The sequence below is a fragment of the Oryzias melastigma genome, linkage group LG5 (assembly GCF_002922805.2).
Source record: "Oryzias melastigma strain HK-1 linkage group LG5, ASM292280v2, whole genome shotgun sequence".
NCBI lineage: Eukaryota > Metazoa > Chordata > Actinopteri > Beloniformes > Adrianichthyidae > Oryzias > Oryzias melastigma.
The window spans coordinates 35,820,423-35,834,758 of NC_050516.1; the positions used below are offsets into that span (position 1 = coordinate 35,820,423).

General features: G+C 41.3%; 2 protein-coding genes across 4 annotated transcripts in view; both read left to right on the forward strand.

Annotated features, from left to right (window-relative positions):
* Positions 1 to 1,490, forward strand: part of krr1 (KRR1 small subunit processome component homolog) — an 11,711-nt gene extending 10,221 nt beyond the window's left edge. The window contains exon 10 of the mRNA XM_024269409.2: positions 1,033 to 1,490. Within this exon, the coding sequence (XP_024125177.1) occupies positions 1,033 to 1,172 (140 nt within the window). The 3' untranslated portion in view covers positions 1,173 to 1,490. The remainder of the gene's footprint in view (positions 1 to 1,032) is intronic.
* An 847-nt stretch (positions 1,491 to 2,337) lies between these two features.
* On the forward strand, positions 2,338 to 13,011 carry misp (mitotic spindle positioning). Of its 3 annotated transcripts, XR_004947957.1 has the most exons (6): positions 2,338 to 2,731; positions 5,413 to 7,235; positions 10,788 to 10,939; positions 11,029 to 11,067; positions 12,422 to 12,566; positions 12,688 to 13,011. XR_004947957.1 is itself a non-coding variant. In XM_024271237.2 (5 exons), the coding sequence occupies exons 2-5, from the start codon at positions 5,510 to 5,512 to the stop codon at positions 12,506 to 12,508; spliced, it is 2,004 nt and encodes a 667-aa protein (XP_024127005.1). In that variant the 5' UTR covers positions 2,338 to 2,731; positions 5,413 to 5,509; the 3' UTR covers positions 12,509 to 13,011. The 3 variants fall into 3 exon arrangements, 2 of the variants coding, with proteins under 2 accessions (XP_024127005.1, XP_024127007.1); XM_024271237.2 differs by having other exon boundaries at positions 12,422 to 13,011; XM_024271239.2 differs by having other exon boundaries at positions 2,338 to 2,689; positions 12,422 to 13,011.
* Positions 13,012 to 14,336: the final 1,325 nt, after the last annotated feature.

Here is a 14,336-nt window from a genome sequence, read left to right on the forward strand (position 1 = left end):
ACAATCACAGACTAAATACAAACATTTATAGTTCTTCAGAAACCCAAACATAGCCAAATTTAAAATAAAATCATTTCTGGAATCTTCCTATAAAAAATAAATCTAAAACATTTAAAAGCTACATATACAGCATTACCTGTGATAATGCTGGTGTGAATGCTGTAACCTGAATATGGCAGCTGAAGATGCTGAAATTAATAGCTAAAAACACTGAGGCTAATGGCTGAAACGCTGAAGTTGGTAGCTAGCTAAAATATTAGCAAATGCCACATTAGCCTGAAAAACGGATAAAATCCAAATTAGCTAAAAACAGCTAGCATGTAGTTAAAATATTAGCTAGATGCCTCATTAGCCACAAAAAAACTAGTAAAATCTCTAATTTAGCCAAACACACAGCTAGCATTAGGCTAAAATATTAGCTAAACTCAAAATTAGTCTAAAAAACTAAAAAAAGCCTAAATTAGCCAAAACAGCTAGCATGTAGCTAAAATATAAGCTAAATTCCAACTTAGCAAAAAAAAAAAAAATAGTAAAATGTCTAATTTAGTTGAAATAGCTAAACAGCAACATGCTGAAATATTAGCTAAACTCCAAATACCCCCCCTCCCAAAAAAAACGGAATGAAATCCAAAATTAGCCAAAACATCTAGCATAAAATACTAGCTAAACTCCAAATTAGCCCAAAAACTGAAAAAAAATCCCATTAGCCTGTGGCTATAATATTAGTTAAGCCCCCAAATAGCCAAAAAATCCTTAGAAACTGCTGAAAGTCAAAAAGCTAGCATTGAAAGAGTTGAAAATTTTAGTAGAGCTGAAGACTCATGGAAGTCCAAAACCTTCCAGAAGAAAAATAATAAATATACAGAAAAAGCAAATCACTATTAAACCAACAAACATTCTCTCCCATCAAAGTTCAGACTGTAGAATAAAAAGTCACGTTCTACGTGGGTCTGTGTGGGGGCGGGGCCAAATGTGTAGTTTGGGGACCTGATGTAGCATCCCGGCTAACCGCTCTGCTGTCCTCATGATCAGCCTCCGCAGAAGCAAAGCTGGACATCCAGGCCATCAAGGACAAAGTAAGAAAAGCCAAAACCAAGAAACTGGGAGCTCTGCCGTCACTTCCAGCTCCGAGCAGCAGAACCAAACACAGCAAAGCGAAAAGCAAAGGCTGAGGAGCATCAAGTGTCTGGACTGTTTTTGTGTTTGGACCGGTCCGGGTTCGGCTGATCCGGTTCCCAGAATCCCCTTTCTAACAACCAGGAAGTGATCGGACTGTTCCCTCGCCGTCGTCTCTGAGTGATCTGTGCACAGTGTGACTGTTTTGAAACAAATAAAACAATTTATTATTGTGTTTATCCGACTTTGAGATTGACCCGTGAACATGAATAGATAATAGGGTTGTTTGTTGTTACCTGACAGTTAAAGTAATCATGTGAACACCTGAAAATGTTACTTCTGTTTAAATGGACCAAATAAATATTTTTATTACATTTAGATTCCAGAAACATTTGATTTTTGTTTTATATGTTGCAGCAGATTTTCCTTCAATAACTCACAGAAGAATCTGCTGAGTCTATAAATGACAAAATCCACTCAAGTTTTGGAGTTCTGGTCCAAACTTTGCTTCTTTATACGTCAACGATTATAAGTCAACGATCTACAGATCAGCAGACGGAAGGTTTATAAATGACTGTTCTTAGAGGTAAAGAGGCGCAGCGCTCACACGGTTTAGCTAATATTTCAGCTACATGCTAGCGGGTTTTGGCTAATTTAGGCAATTTTTTTAGGCTGTTATAGAGTTTAGCCAATATTTTAGTTACATGCTAACTGTTTTAGTTGATTTAAACATTTTTTTTCAGTTTTTTTGTGTGGATGGAGTTTAGGTAATATTTCAGTCACAGGCTAGCGATTTGGACAGTTTTTCTTAGGGTTCTTTGAAGATTAGCTAATATTTTAGCAAACTATCAATTTTAGCATCTTCAGCTATCAGCATTCACACTAGCATTATCTGGATGCCTTTTGGACACCTACAAAAAGGCGTGGGACATGCCCTTCCGGGGCTCCTGGGAAGACCCAGGTCACGCTGGAGAGACTGTCTTTCGACTGGTCTGGGAACACCTCGAGGTCGTCCCCCCAGAGGAGCTGGAGGAAGTGGCCGGGCAGAGGGAAGTCTGGGTATCTTTGCTTGTACTGCTGCCCCCACGACCCGGTCATGGATGAGCGGAAGAAAACGGATGAATAATATTAACACCCGTAGAATGTTTCTTATGTCACATTTAACTTATTTTCTTTCCAAACCAAATTCTTCAACCAGAAACCACATATTTCTGTGTTTTACTGAAAGAGAAACACCAAATGAGAGTCAATGGAGGAGAAGTCAAACTAAAGTCCCACATTCTCTCATGGTGACGTTTGATGGTTCAACTTTCCAATCCTTAAATCCAAAGTCGAGCATTAGGTTCCGTTTCTAGAGCCTTTGGAGCACGGACATGATGACAGGTTCCTGATCTTGGTCGTGTGTAGATCGGTTAGACTGCTGTAGAACAGCTCAGGCCTTATCAGCTGCAGCAGCTGAAGGAGTAACGGCTTATCTCAGAGCTGCAGCTTCGTCTCTGGGGATCGACTTGTGCCGTTACGTTTCCATCAAACCTGCGTCTTTGTGACCGAGCTCGTGTTTCTGCTTTATGAGGTAATTTTTATCAAGAATCAGGAAAACGCAGAAAAACTTCAGGTACGTCCAAGTTTTCCTTCTGATAAAGATCCAAAGAGAAATAGTAAAAGACCTCCAGAATAAAAGGCTCACACTGAATTAATGCTGCTGTTTATGGTGACAATTTTAAAAAGTATCTGCTAAATTTGTTAGAGGTTGCAGCCAAACAATTTGTAATTTCGTAACACTAAAACTTAAGATCCAGTTTGGTGTTTATAGTACATGCGGTAAATATTCTTCATCCATAAGACAATTAAAAGAAAAGGTGATGAGGGATTGATGAACTTTAATCATTTAGAATCAGAATCCTGTAGATCTTTGACTTTTGGTTTTTAAACTAGAAACTCAAACATCTGAATCTTCTGGGCTGCAGACGCTGTTCACAGATCTCACAGCTGCTGACATTAATGGCTTTGATATTAAGTTTAATTCACATTTAGAAAGACCGTTTTTACATTTATGACCCCAAATATTTAACAAATGTTTGTTGTTTTCCTTGTTTTTGAGTGTAAAAACTTTTTATTTCCTTTGACAATAACTCTTGTTTTAAGATGAGCTTCAGCTGTTTCAGCTTTTTGGAAGTTCTCTAAAAGTTTGTGGTTCAAATTGGAAAGTTAGTCATTACTTAATTTATGCTTAAAAGAAAAAAAGAAAGATTTAAATGATTTCTCCAAAAGTAAATAATTCCATTTAATGCTAAAAGTCTCTTCTAAAACATCAACTGTATTTAAGCTGCAGCGCCGCACATTTCTCTGGATTGAACTTCATTCAACGGAATCACTTTTTAAACTTCTTTGATATTTTTAAGCGTTTATTTTAAAATGTTTGGCTGAGGTTCGGTGGATGAACTCTGAGTGGAAGATTGCAGGTTTGGTTCCCGCCTTCCACTGAACCCCACCTTAACTCTGGTGGGTGGAGCTTGGCGCCAGAGTTCAGGCGCAGAGACACCGTCGGAGTGTGAACGGGACTGGGACTGTTAAACACTTTGGGTTTTCATTAAAGTTGGTAAATATAAGAATACAACATTTACCAAAATGGGAGACATGAATGGATGTCTCCTTGATGGATTGACCCCACCCTCCCGAGCAGTTACAGACTTATCTCTAATCTTTCATTTATTTCAAAGATCTTAGAAAAGGTTGCTGAACGACTTACAGCTGCTTTAGACAGACGCAGCGTTCTCGATCAGCTTCAGTCAGGTCTTCACGGATCTCACTCCACTGGAACAGAGTCACCAATGACATCCTGATGCAGGAAACTGCTCCGTTCTTCTGCTGCTGGACTGAACCGCAGCCGTCGACACCGTCGACCATCACGTCCTCCTGGACAGGCTGAAAAACTGGGTTGGAGTATTTGGATCCGCTTCAGACTGGTTCTCATATCTTACTGGTAGATCCTTTTCCATGAATCCGTTAAGTTTAAATCCTCCTCTGTATCCATCTCTTCCGGTGTGCCACAAGGCTCTGTTTTGGGACCTTTACTGTTTATTTTATCTCTGCTGCCTTTGCAGCACATTTTAAGCTCTTTTAGTGACACTTTTATGCTGATGACATTCAGCTTTATGTGTTTTTTAAACCACAGGATGTTTTTAAGATACAGATTTTACCCAGGTGTCTGGATTCGGTCAAGAGTTGGATGAACAACAACTTTCTCCAACTGAATGAAACCAAAACTGAGGTCCTCGTTTGTGCTCCTGACAACCACCCCCAGATAGTCCAGTGGCTCGGTCCACTTGCCTCTTTTGTCAGGCCCTCTGTCAGAAACCTTGGAGTAACTTTAGACCCAGTTTTATCTCCCGACTCTCACATCGGTTCACTTGTTCGTTCTTGTTGTTATCATTTCAAAAACATTGCTAAACTGAGTCCAGTTGTATCACGTTCTGAGATGGAGATGCTCATTCATGCTTTTATTTCCTCCCGTCTTAATTATTGGAACTCCATCTTCACATGTCTCAGTAAAAAATCTCTGGAACGGCTTCAGGTTGTCCAGAACGCTGCTGCAAGGCTTTTAACTAAATCCTCCAAGTTTTCTCATGTTGTTAATCAAACTGCACTGGCTCCCCATCGAATACAGAGTGCAGTTCAAGATCCTGGTTTAAACTTACAGATCAGTTAATAACAAGCTCCGGTCTACATAAGGACCTGGTGCAGCCGTACGCTCCCAGCAGGTCCCTGAGATCATGTGACCAAGGCCTGCTGGTGGTTAAAAGAACACGGTTAAAAACTAAAGGTGACAGAGTCTTTGCAGCAGTGGCTCCATCTCTCTGGAACTCCCTTCAGCCTCAGATCTGTTGACTCACTGTTTTCTTTCAAAAAGCAGCTAAAGGCACATCTTTTTAAAATGACCTTTTATTAATTCAGTTTTTATATTTTTTGTTTTACTATGAAGCACTTTATGATTTAGATCTTAAAAAGTGCTATATAAATAAAAATTATCATCATTATGATGGATGGATAGATGGATGGATGTTTCTGCCATCACGACTATGTCTGCTTCTACTAAGACTAATAATAAGTCATCTTGTTTATTTCTGCCGTCTCCTCTTGTTTACATGTTGCCCACTCTCCCCTCAATTCTCGATTCCTCTTGTTTCAGACGTAATAATCTGGATGTTTCTCTTCTCCCTCCACAGTGACTATCTGCAGCATTTTGGATGTCTCTCGTGTTGTCATAGTAATATTACCTCCTCTGTGTTGTTTCAGAATCTCAAAGTAAATCCTCATCTGGACATCATCAGTTTCTAGGATTCATCCTCATTTCCCTCGTCTTCCCGCTCAGACTGAATCCCGCTCTGCAGCCATGGCCAGCACCCCAAAGAGGTGGACCCTGAAACCTCTGTCCCCCATCCTGAGACCCTCAGACCTTCAGACGATGACGGTCTCTGCTCTGAATGACAGCATCTCCAGCAGTAACTCCTCTGTGGTGGACTCTTCGTCTCAGAGGGGGAGTCTCCAGGACATACCGGTTCAGACCAGCCCTGTTCACATTTTACAAAATGGGAGCTCAGATGATTCTGATCCACTGAGTCTTAGCAGTTCCAGTAGCTTGAAAAGCCCCAGCAGCCCGTCAAGCCCTCGGTGTGGCTTCTACTCGTTTGTAGAGGACCCCACGAGTCCAGAAGCCAAGGAGAACGAATCATGGATGCTGTCGTCTCAGCGGCAGGCTTACCTGGCCACACTGAAGGAGGAGACTGGATTCAAACTACAGGCTTACAACAGCGCCAAAAAACCCCAAACTCTGTTTTCTGTGGACCAAGACGATTCCCAGTACAAGATAGATCCACACAACAACATGAACGGGATCTGCAAGACAGACGAAAAGCAGCTCCGCAAAGAAATTATTCGCAGCCAGGCGCCAAGAAACATGCTAGCCCAGACGTCACACCGCGAGGTAAACCTGACCCGGTCCACAAACACAGAGACAGAACCGCACGGTCCAGTCAGCTCCAGGACAAAACCCTCTCACCCCAACCAGCCAGAGACCACGGAGAAGTATCAGAGCAACTTCAAGACTGTCAGGAAGCTCTTTCTGAACATGGAGGAGGAGCAGTTGAAGGCTCTCTTCAGCCCTGATTGGTCCACAAAGCTCAGGCGGGTTTCTACGCCGAAGTCCAGAACTCATGTTTCTCCACCACATGGAGAGGAGGATCAGAGAACCAAGAAAATCAGTCCCACCACTGATGATCTCGAGAGGAACCGAGAGCAGACATCCAAACCAGAGAATGGGAGCTGTGCAAGGAATGCTGAACTGTTCAGGCAAGACAAAACAACTAATCAATTCTTAAGTGTCCATGAAAGTCCCACTGAAGAGGAGATCAGAACACCAGAGGAACATGAAGAGAGCCTGCAACGCTCTTGTGACCTGGAGAGCAAAAGTGAAGGAGAGGTGACTGAAGCTACAATGAAACCCCCGCTATCCCTTCTTACCTCCGGAACAAACAAAGAGACACTTCCTGGTGGAATAATCCCAAATCAAGAGATTCACCTGCAGAACCTGGAGGCGAAGGATCTTCAGCTCCTTGAAACTCCAGGACAAGTCAGTCCTTTGAAGACAAACGCTGATGACATCCGGACTGAAGAGAAGCCTCTGATGGGATCTGGAACAGGAGACATTTTCCCATCTCCTTGCTGTCCACATCGTCATCACCAAGAGTTAAAGTTCTATCAAACAAACGTTGCTGCTTCCCTCCATTCTGAAGGGGACTCTGATGTTCAGAACTCACCACGTTTTCAAGAGGACTCTGCCTCTTCTTTTTTACCTTCTCCCCGTTTCTCTCCATTTTCATCCCGAAAGTCGACAACTCGCTGGGAACCACAAAAACTGGATTATGCCAGCTCACAATCAAGGGAACCAGCACTAGATTTGATCAAGAAAGAGATCCAGGAGGTTCTGAAACGGGAGCAAGAACTGAAAGAGATGAGGGAGTCCAGGAAGGGGATCAGCCGACCACTCCTGTCTCCGGCGTCTCTGGTGGAAAAGGCAAACATGATGGCGGTCAGGCTGTTCTACCCCCAACCAAACAAGGGTATGTCCTCCTCAGCGGTTTCTCCTCGAGCCCCAGATCCAAATGTCTGGATTCTCTGACTGTTGTTCGTGTCGCTCTGGTTCCTAGTTTAAAATCAACAACAGTCATTGTAGTTAGGAAAACTGTTTGCAAATGTCTCAGCCAGCAAGGCCAAGTGGGGCCCATTTCTTTAAAAGTGGGGAGAAAATGTGGGCCCTGATTGGGTTTGTCTGCAGTTTCTGTGGTTGGCCCACTTGTGTTTGCCCACATTGGCTCCGCCGCCCAGTGACCAGCAGCCTGGGCGGCGACGCCGCTTGCCCTGCTGGCCCCTGTGCAGCTGAGCTAGCTACACTGTCCACCGGGCGGATGGCCTGCTATGCTACCTAGCCCACTGCTGAGTACTGACCTAAACCCGTGTAGGCAAACACAGGTGGGGCCACCACAGAAACTGCAGACAAACCCATTTGGGGCCCACTTGGCCTTGCTGACTGGGGTGGAGTTTGTTTAGAGTCTTTTTGTCAGAAACTGCAGAATTCCCATCCTAATGCTTTCACAGTAATACCATTTAACCCAGGGGTGTCAAACATACGGCCCACGGGCCGTATCCGGCCCACCAGATGGTTTAACCCGGCCCAGTTATGAAGAAAGAAATATATAAGAATTTTCAAAAAACAAAGCAAGTTTTCTAGTCCAGTCCTGTGGCGAGTTATGGTTCTTTAAAGAAATGACCACGACGCACAATTCTACCACTAGGGGGAGCAAAGGAAACTCAAGAGATCAAGAAATAAACAGGATGAAGGCCAAACCATGGCGAGTGTGGGGAGAGAAAGGGTTAACGCCAAAATGTTTGCAAGTTTAACCCTCTGGAACCTATAGGGCCTAAAACTTCTGTAGTTTCACTTTAACATGTTTATTTGGTATCATTTTAATCAGCACAACCTCTCTGTGACTCTACCTTTATTTAGTCATTTTTTCATGTTCTATTCACACATCAGACGTAAAATCAGGCAAAAACAGAAAATTCCGTCTGGAAATGGGATTCATTTTACTGTGGAAACCCCAAAAATGATTAACAAACTGTTTTTACGACATAGAATGAAAGTTTTAGGTGTAATTTCATAAAAACTACAAGAATAAATTTAGTCAACAAACTAATCAACACATTTTTGAATGAAAATACAAAAAAAATTCCAGGTGAAATTCCCAGATTCCTTATTTGGGCCTCATATGAACAGTTTGTGCTGGTAGAGGAACACGACGACCTCACAGCTCCATGATGTGACCTTTCATGTGTGTCATACAGACAGTAATAGTTCTTCAGTTTGCATGTGGCTTCAGCTTCCAGCCCAAAAAATAAGAATTTCTCTCCTGAGAGATCTGCTGTCCATTTGACATTTTTCCTGGAATTCTTTTTTTTCCTCTTAAACTTTCCTTGTTGTGTTTGTGAGGAATAATAAAAAGGTTTTATGGAGAAGTTTGATCCAGCTGGACTTCAGGTGGGCTCGGCTGGAATCTGCTCTCAGGTGGGGGCGTGTCTGACCTCTCCGTTGCTCCGTAGCCCCTCTTGAGTTTACCATCAGGATTAATTTAATGTCAGATATAAAATATTCAGTCTGTATAAAATGAATTAAACCTTTTTTTTGTAAGTGAAATCCATTTTATTTGAAATACATTGAACTCTGTGAATGAAAGTGTAATAATAAGTGATTAAACTATTGGGTTGTTTGGGGCATTTTTTTCCTACTAAGTCAAAAACAAAGCTACAGATAACAAGTTAAACAAAGGTTATATTGCTATTATGTCACTGGTCCGGCCCACTTGAGATCAGACGGGTTGGATGCGGCCCCCAAACCAAAATGAGTTTGACACCATCGATTTAACCCTTTAACTCCTGAGGCGTCGCCGGTGACGCTTAAACACAAAATCTTTAACAAACGGTAATTTTTCAACAACACGATAATTACCAGGACCGTGGCCTTGTGGAAGAGTGTCCGCCCTGACACTGTAAGGTCATGAGTTCAAATCCAGGCCGAGTCAGACCAAAGACTCTGAAAATGGACCCAGTGCCTCCCTGTTTGACACTCAGCATTAAGGGGTTGGATTGGGGGGGTTCAGCCATCAAACGGTTGCTGAACGCGGCTGTGTCTGCAGCTCACCCCTCCCCCAGGGGAGGGGTCAAATGCAGAGAACACATTTCACAGACTGTGGTGCGTGACAGCTGATGGGGCTTTAGCTCCAGCACATTTTGAAGGAGAAAAACGGCTAAAGTGACTCAAGCAGATGGAACGCGTCAATCACCTTCTTGTGTTGGATTATTGAATGAAACTTCATTATTTTGGTGGCAGGAATCCAGATAAACTATAATATTTAACTTTGGTGAAAACACAAGAAAAGGCTAAAAAAACTCATTTGTAAAAAATCTCCATTTATTCTGGTCCCACCGTGCACTCTTACCAACCTTTAGTTTCAGATTCTCTAAATCTTAATAAGAGATGTTAAATCAACATGAAGGACAGTAATTCATTTACTGACTGCATGTCAAAGACGGAAACACATCAGCATGAAGCTACAATGCTTTTTCTTTTATTTTGAAAATCTCTGGTGACAACAGCTGCTGAAGGTCGATTTAATAATTACTGTGATTAAAAATACATGAAGAAAAATGACATTCATTTGTTGGTTTGTCTTTTTATGTGTTTATCATTTACTAAAGATAAATCTGGTGCCGTGTCATCTGATGGCTCCGCCCACTCCCTCAAAGGTCTGAGTTTAAACATGCTGGGCCAACGTCACTCCTGAAGCTTCTCAACAAAAACTTTTCCTCAGCATGTTCCCAATGATAATACTTCCTCTAAAGTACTTTTCTTAAATGACAGTTCTCTTAGTTTGGCTCTAAATCTGCGTCTGTCTCGGTCTGTAGCTCAGAATCTTTATTCTGAATGTTTGTGTTCATCTCTCGCCGCCGTTGTGCGTGTGCAGACATTAACATTTCTGTCGTCAGACGGCAGAACAGCTGGAGGGAAATGAACTCCAACGACACAAATATTCTGATGAAATGTGTGCTGGTGTAAATGAATCAAAGCATGACGGAGGAAGACCGAAGAGGAGGGAGAGGAGGAGGACCTGAGGATGGACGTGAGAGTGGGGAGGATGCAGAGGAGGGGCGGGTTCCCTGTAGAGCAGGGATCTCAATATCTGGGCCGTACGGGGTCCCATTTGTGCCAAAAATAAGTTTTTGTGTCCTCTCTCTATCGCGTTGGTCCTTTATTGATGTTTACTGAAGAAGTTTATTGAACATTTGTGAATGTCTTTGTACTACTAAGACATATCTTCTGTGAAACGACAGGAGCTAACGACGCTAGCAACTGTTGCTAAGGACTTTACTGATGACCAGATCCAAGTTTTACCCATGAAGTCGAAATATCACAAACCAAACACAAAACTATCATCAAAGAAGTGTGGACACACAGAACATATAACTTATATAATATATTAACAACTATAACAGACATTGCAGAAACATTTAATTATTCATTTGTTATTCAAGAGAAATTCACTTTTTTATCTTTTCAGAAAAAGAAGTGAATTTGAATTCTTCGTCTGGCCATGTCGACGCTCCTCATCCTCGGACACCCTCCTCCAGGCTCCCGCGGCGTCCTCCGAGTCTGACCGAGATTCCCGTTCAGGACTTGGAGGAGCATCAGGCCGAGCTGGAAGAAAGCTCCGTGAGTGTCGGCGCATGTTTTGTTGTTCAGCTTCTTCTTCATAGTCTATAAGGAATGAAGAGCAGCAGCTGCTGTGATCTGTGTTTCAGTACGGAGGAATCCTGCTGGTCGACAACATCAACAACAAGGTAGGAATGGAGGTCGTATTCTGTTTTATTCTTTACTCTGAAGGACACGTGTCAAAGTCAAGGCCCAGGGGCCGGATCCGGCCCTCCAGATCATTTTATTTTATTCTTATTATTGGTATCTTGTACTTATTTCTAACTTGTATAATTTTGACAAAAATATATTTTTATGGAGAGTAAAATATTAAAAGTTATTTAAGGTTTAAGTTGATTTATTCTGGAATAATATTCCTGCCTTTTTATTATTCAGAATTATGTTAAAAAGTTACAGTTTTAAAGTTTTACATTGAAATTCTGCAGCTTTATGGACTATTTTGCTTTTTGCTAAGATTTTTTTTAACTATTTTAAAGTGTAGCCATTTTTTTATTTACATGCTAGCTGTTTTAGCTAACCAATTCTTTTTTTTAGCTTTTTAAGCTGATTTGGCATTTAGCTAATATTTTAGCCGGCTATCAGCTTCAACATTTTCAGCTATCAGTTTCAGTATCTTCAGCAGACAAATTAAGCCTCCAGCATTCACACTAGTATTATCACAGCTAATGCTATATATCTAGCTCGTAATAATGTTAAGTTAAGGTTTTAAAGTTTTAAAATATAGTTTTAGAGTGTTCAATAAATGTTTATCCTGTTCGTCCCGCGACCTCAGGTGTGTTTTGGAGTTTGCCCCCCCCCCGTCTGAATGAGTTTTTCACTCCTGTTTTAAAGGATCTAAATCCGGTTCTTGACTGAAAACTCCAAACGGTGTTGCTGATCTTTTAAAGATCCACTCCGATGATATTCTGGTCTGTTTTCAAAGCCTTCTTAGTGGTCTTTTAATTATGATAATGAAGGTTTTAGCTAAAATCTAAAAATCTGTGTATTTTTCTAGGACATAGTTTCTGCAGAGCGGCAGAAATTCTGTAGAAATTCACCTCTGAGTTGTGGGCAAAGCTATTGGTGCAGAATTAACCTCCACTTTTTCCCATCATGCCTCTGTTTCCACTCCCTCCCTTCCTTTACACCTCCAACCTAACGTCACTGGTACAGTAAATACGGCAGCATGTTCTGAGTTATCCAGACGTCCGGTTCTGATCCAGGTTCCAGCTCAGAAAACAAAGACGTTCATGGATCTGTCTGCAGAAGAAAGTAGCTGAGCATGGAGACTTTGACCCGTTCCTTTAAGTTTCTACTTCACAACAGAACAGCCTTTCTTCATCTGCTGCTGATTCACACTCAGAAATGCAGTTTAAGCTTAAATGATTCATCTGTCCTCCACCATGAAAACGCTACAGGAACGTTAAAACCATCACAGCTGTTCTCGTCGCCTCAGACTCACAGCCCGTCTCTGATCTTTCTTGTTTGTGCGTCTGATTTCAGGTCATCGAGTCCACCAGAGTCGCTCGCCATAAAAACCAGCGAGCTCTGCGGTGGGAGGCTGGCGTGTTCACGACCACGGAGACGTAAGAGGAAAGAGGACGCTCTTCCACCGGCTGAAGCGTGTTCACTCTGAAGCTACAAGCTGGTGACGTCACAAACTCTGCAGATGTATTTTATAGAAATATTCTGACGCCTGCTTGTGATGTTTGTAAAAACGAATGTTTATATATTTAAATGTTTTCTGAATGATTATGTTGCTCTAACAGACGGATCGGGTCATAAACCAGCAGCTCGTTTTCTCCTCTGATCAATGGAACAAGTTAAGTTTGAGTTCTTTTATTTGCTTTTCCATCGAGTGGAGGGACATGTTTACCTTAAAAATCCGAATTGAAAAGATGTATTTTTATTTATTTAATTTTAATGTCACCTAATATTTGAATCTTGAAAATTGTTTCCAATAAAGTACAAACTTGTAAATGATTAACTATAACTTGTTGTTTTTGCTGAATAAACTGTGATCTGCAGTCGTCTGTAAAGACATTTGGACCTAAAAACAACAAAGTAGAAAATAACTAAGAAAGAAAAAAAAATAATAATAGCAAAAAATGAGTAAAGGGATGTAGAATGTCGACAAAAACTCATAATTCTAACACACAGGAGACACTTGTACCGCTGTAATAAATCATATGAAATAAAGTCTTTACAGAGATTAAGATTAAACTAGTTTATCACTAATGACATAAACGAAGGACACATGTGAACATATCCTCCTCATACACAATGATTAACGTCCTCTCATTCTCAAACTTTCCCCTCTGTACCCTAAAACCTTCACCAAGTTTCTCAACAGTCCAGAAACCCGACGGATGTAGAGGAGATCTGTGAGGAGGAGTGGACCACAATCCCTCCTGCAGTGTTTACCCGCTGCAGCAGAAACATGACCTGTTTACTCACAAACAAAGGCTGCTGAAATAAATAATATTCCTGTCCGTTTGTATACATACTTCTGTTTAAAAAGTTAGGATTTTAAAGTTTTAACAGTTTCGTTTTTTTATCGGTTCAATTGATGCGTGTCCTCTTCAGCCTGAACCTCTCGTGTGTTTTGGAATTTCCCCCTTTGTGATATAGTTTGACACCCTGCTGTACGATGTACCTGCAACCTGTCCAGAGTGTCCCTCCCCTCACCTATCAGTAGCTGGGATAGGCTCCAGCAACCTGGGAGTTCACAAAATAGGTGAATCGTTTGTCCCTTGGATTCTCTAGAATGTTTTAATCTCATGAAACACCATCTGTGACTTTAATGTGGTGAATTTGGAGTTTGTGTTTTGAGATATTCTCTTATGTTTAGGTTACAATTCATGATAAGATTCCTTAACAAGCTTCAATAACACATGAATAAACAATCATGTGTTTATAGGACATCAGTGAGACGTTTATTAGCACAATAAGCCAAACAAAGTTTATTAACATGTTTAGTTAGATTCATTAACGATTGTCTACACCTATTGGAAAATCTGTTGCTCAAATGTGGCTCCAGCTCGTCTCCTGAGATCAGTTTGAGATCAGTTTGAGATCAGTTTGAGCATCCATCTTTGTATCATTCTGTGATCATTTCCGTCTTAACTCTTCCTCCTGAGGGACCCTTAGGAGCAAGAGTTAAGCAAAGATGAGAACAGACATCAACGAGACAAATGAGCTTGAATTGAGATAAGCGTTTTGAGTAAGAATTAAATGAGAGAAACAAAAGAGATCTCATAATAGTCTCGCTCTGATCTCAATTGTCTGAACTGTTTTAAAGGAGGATTAAAGAGAAAAGGATGAGACAAATTTGAGACGCTGATGAGACACATCTGAGAAGGATTAGCTCTAGAAGAGATCTCATTATCGTCTGTTTCATGTCTCTTTCATTTCTCTT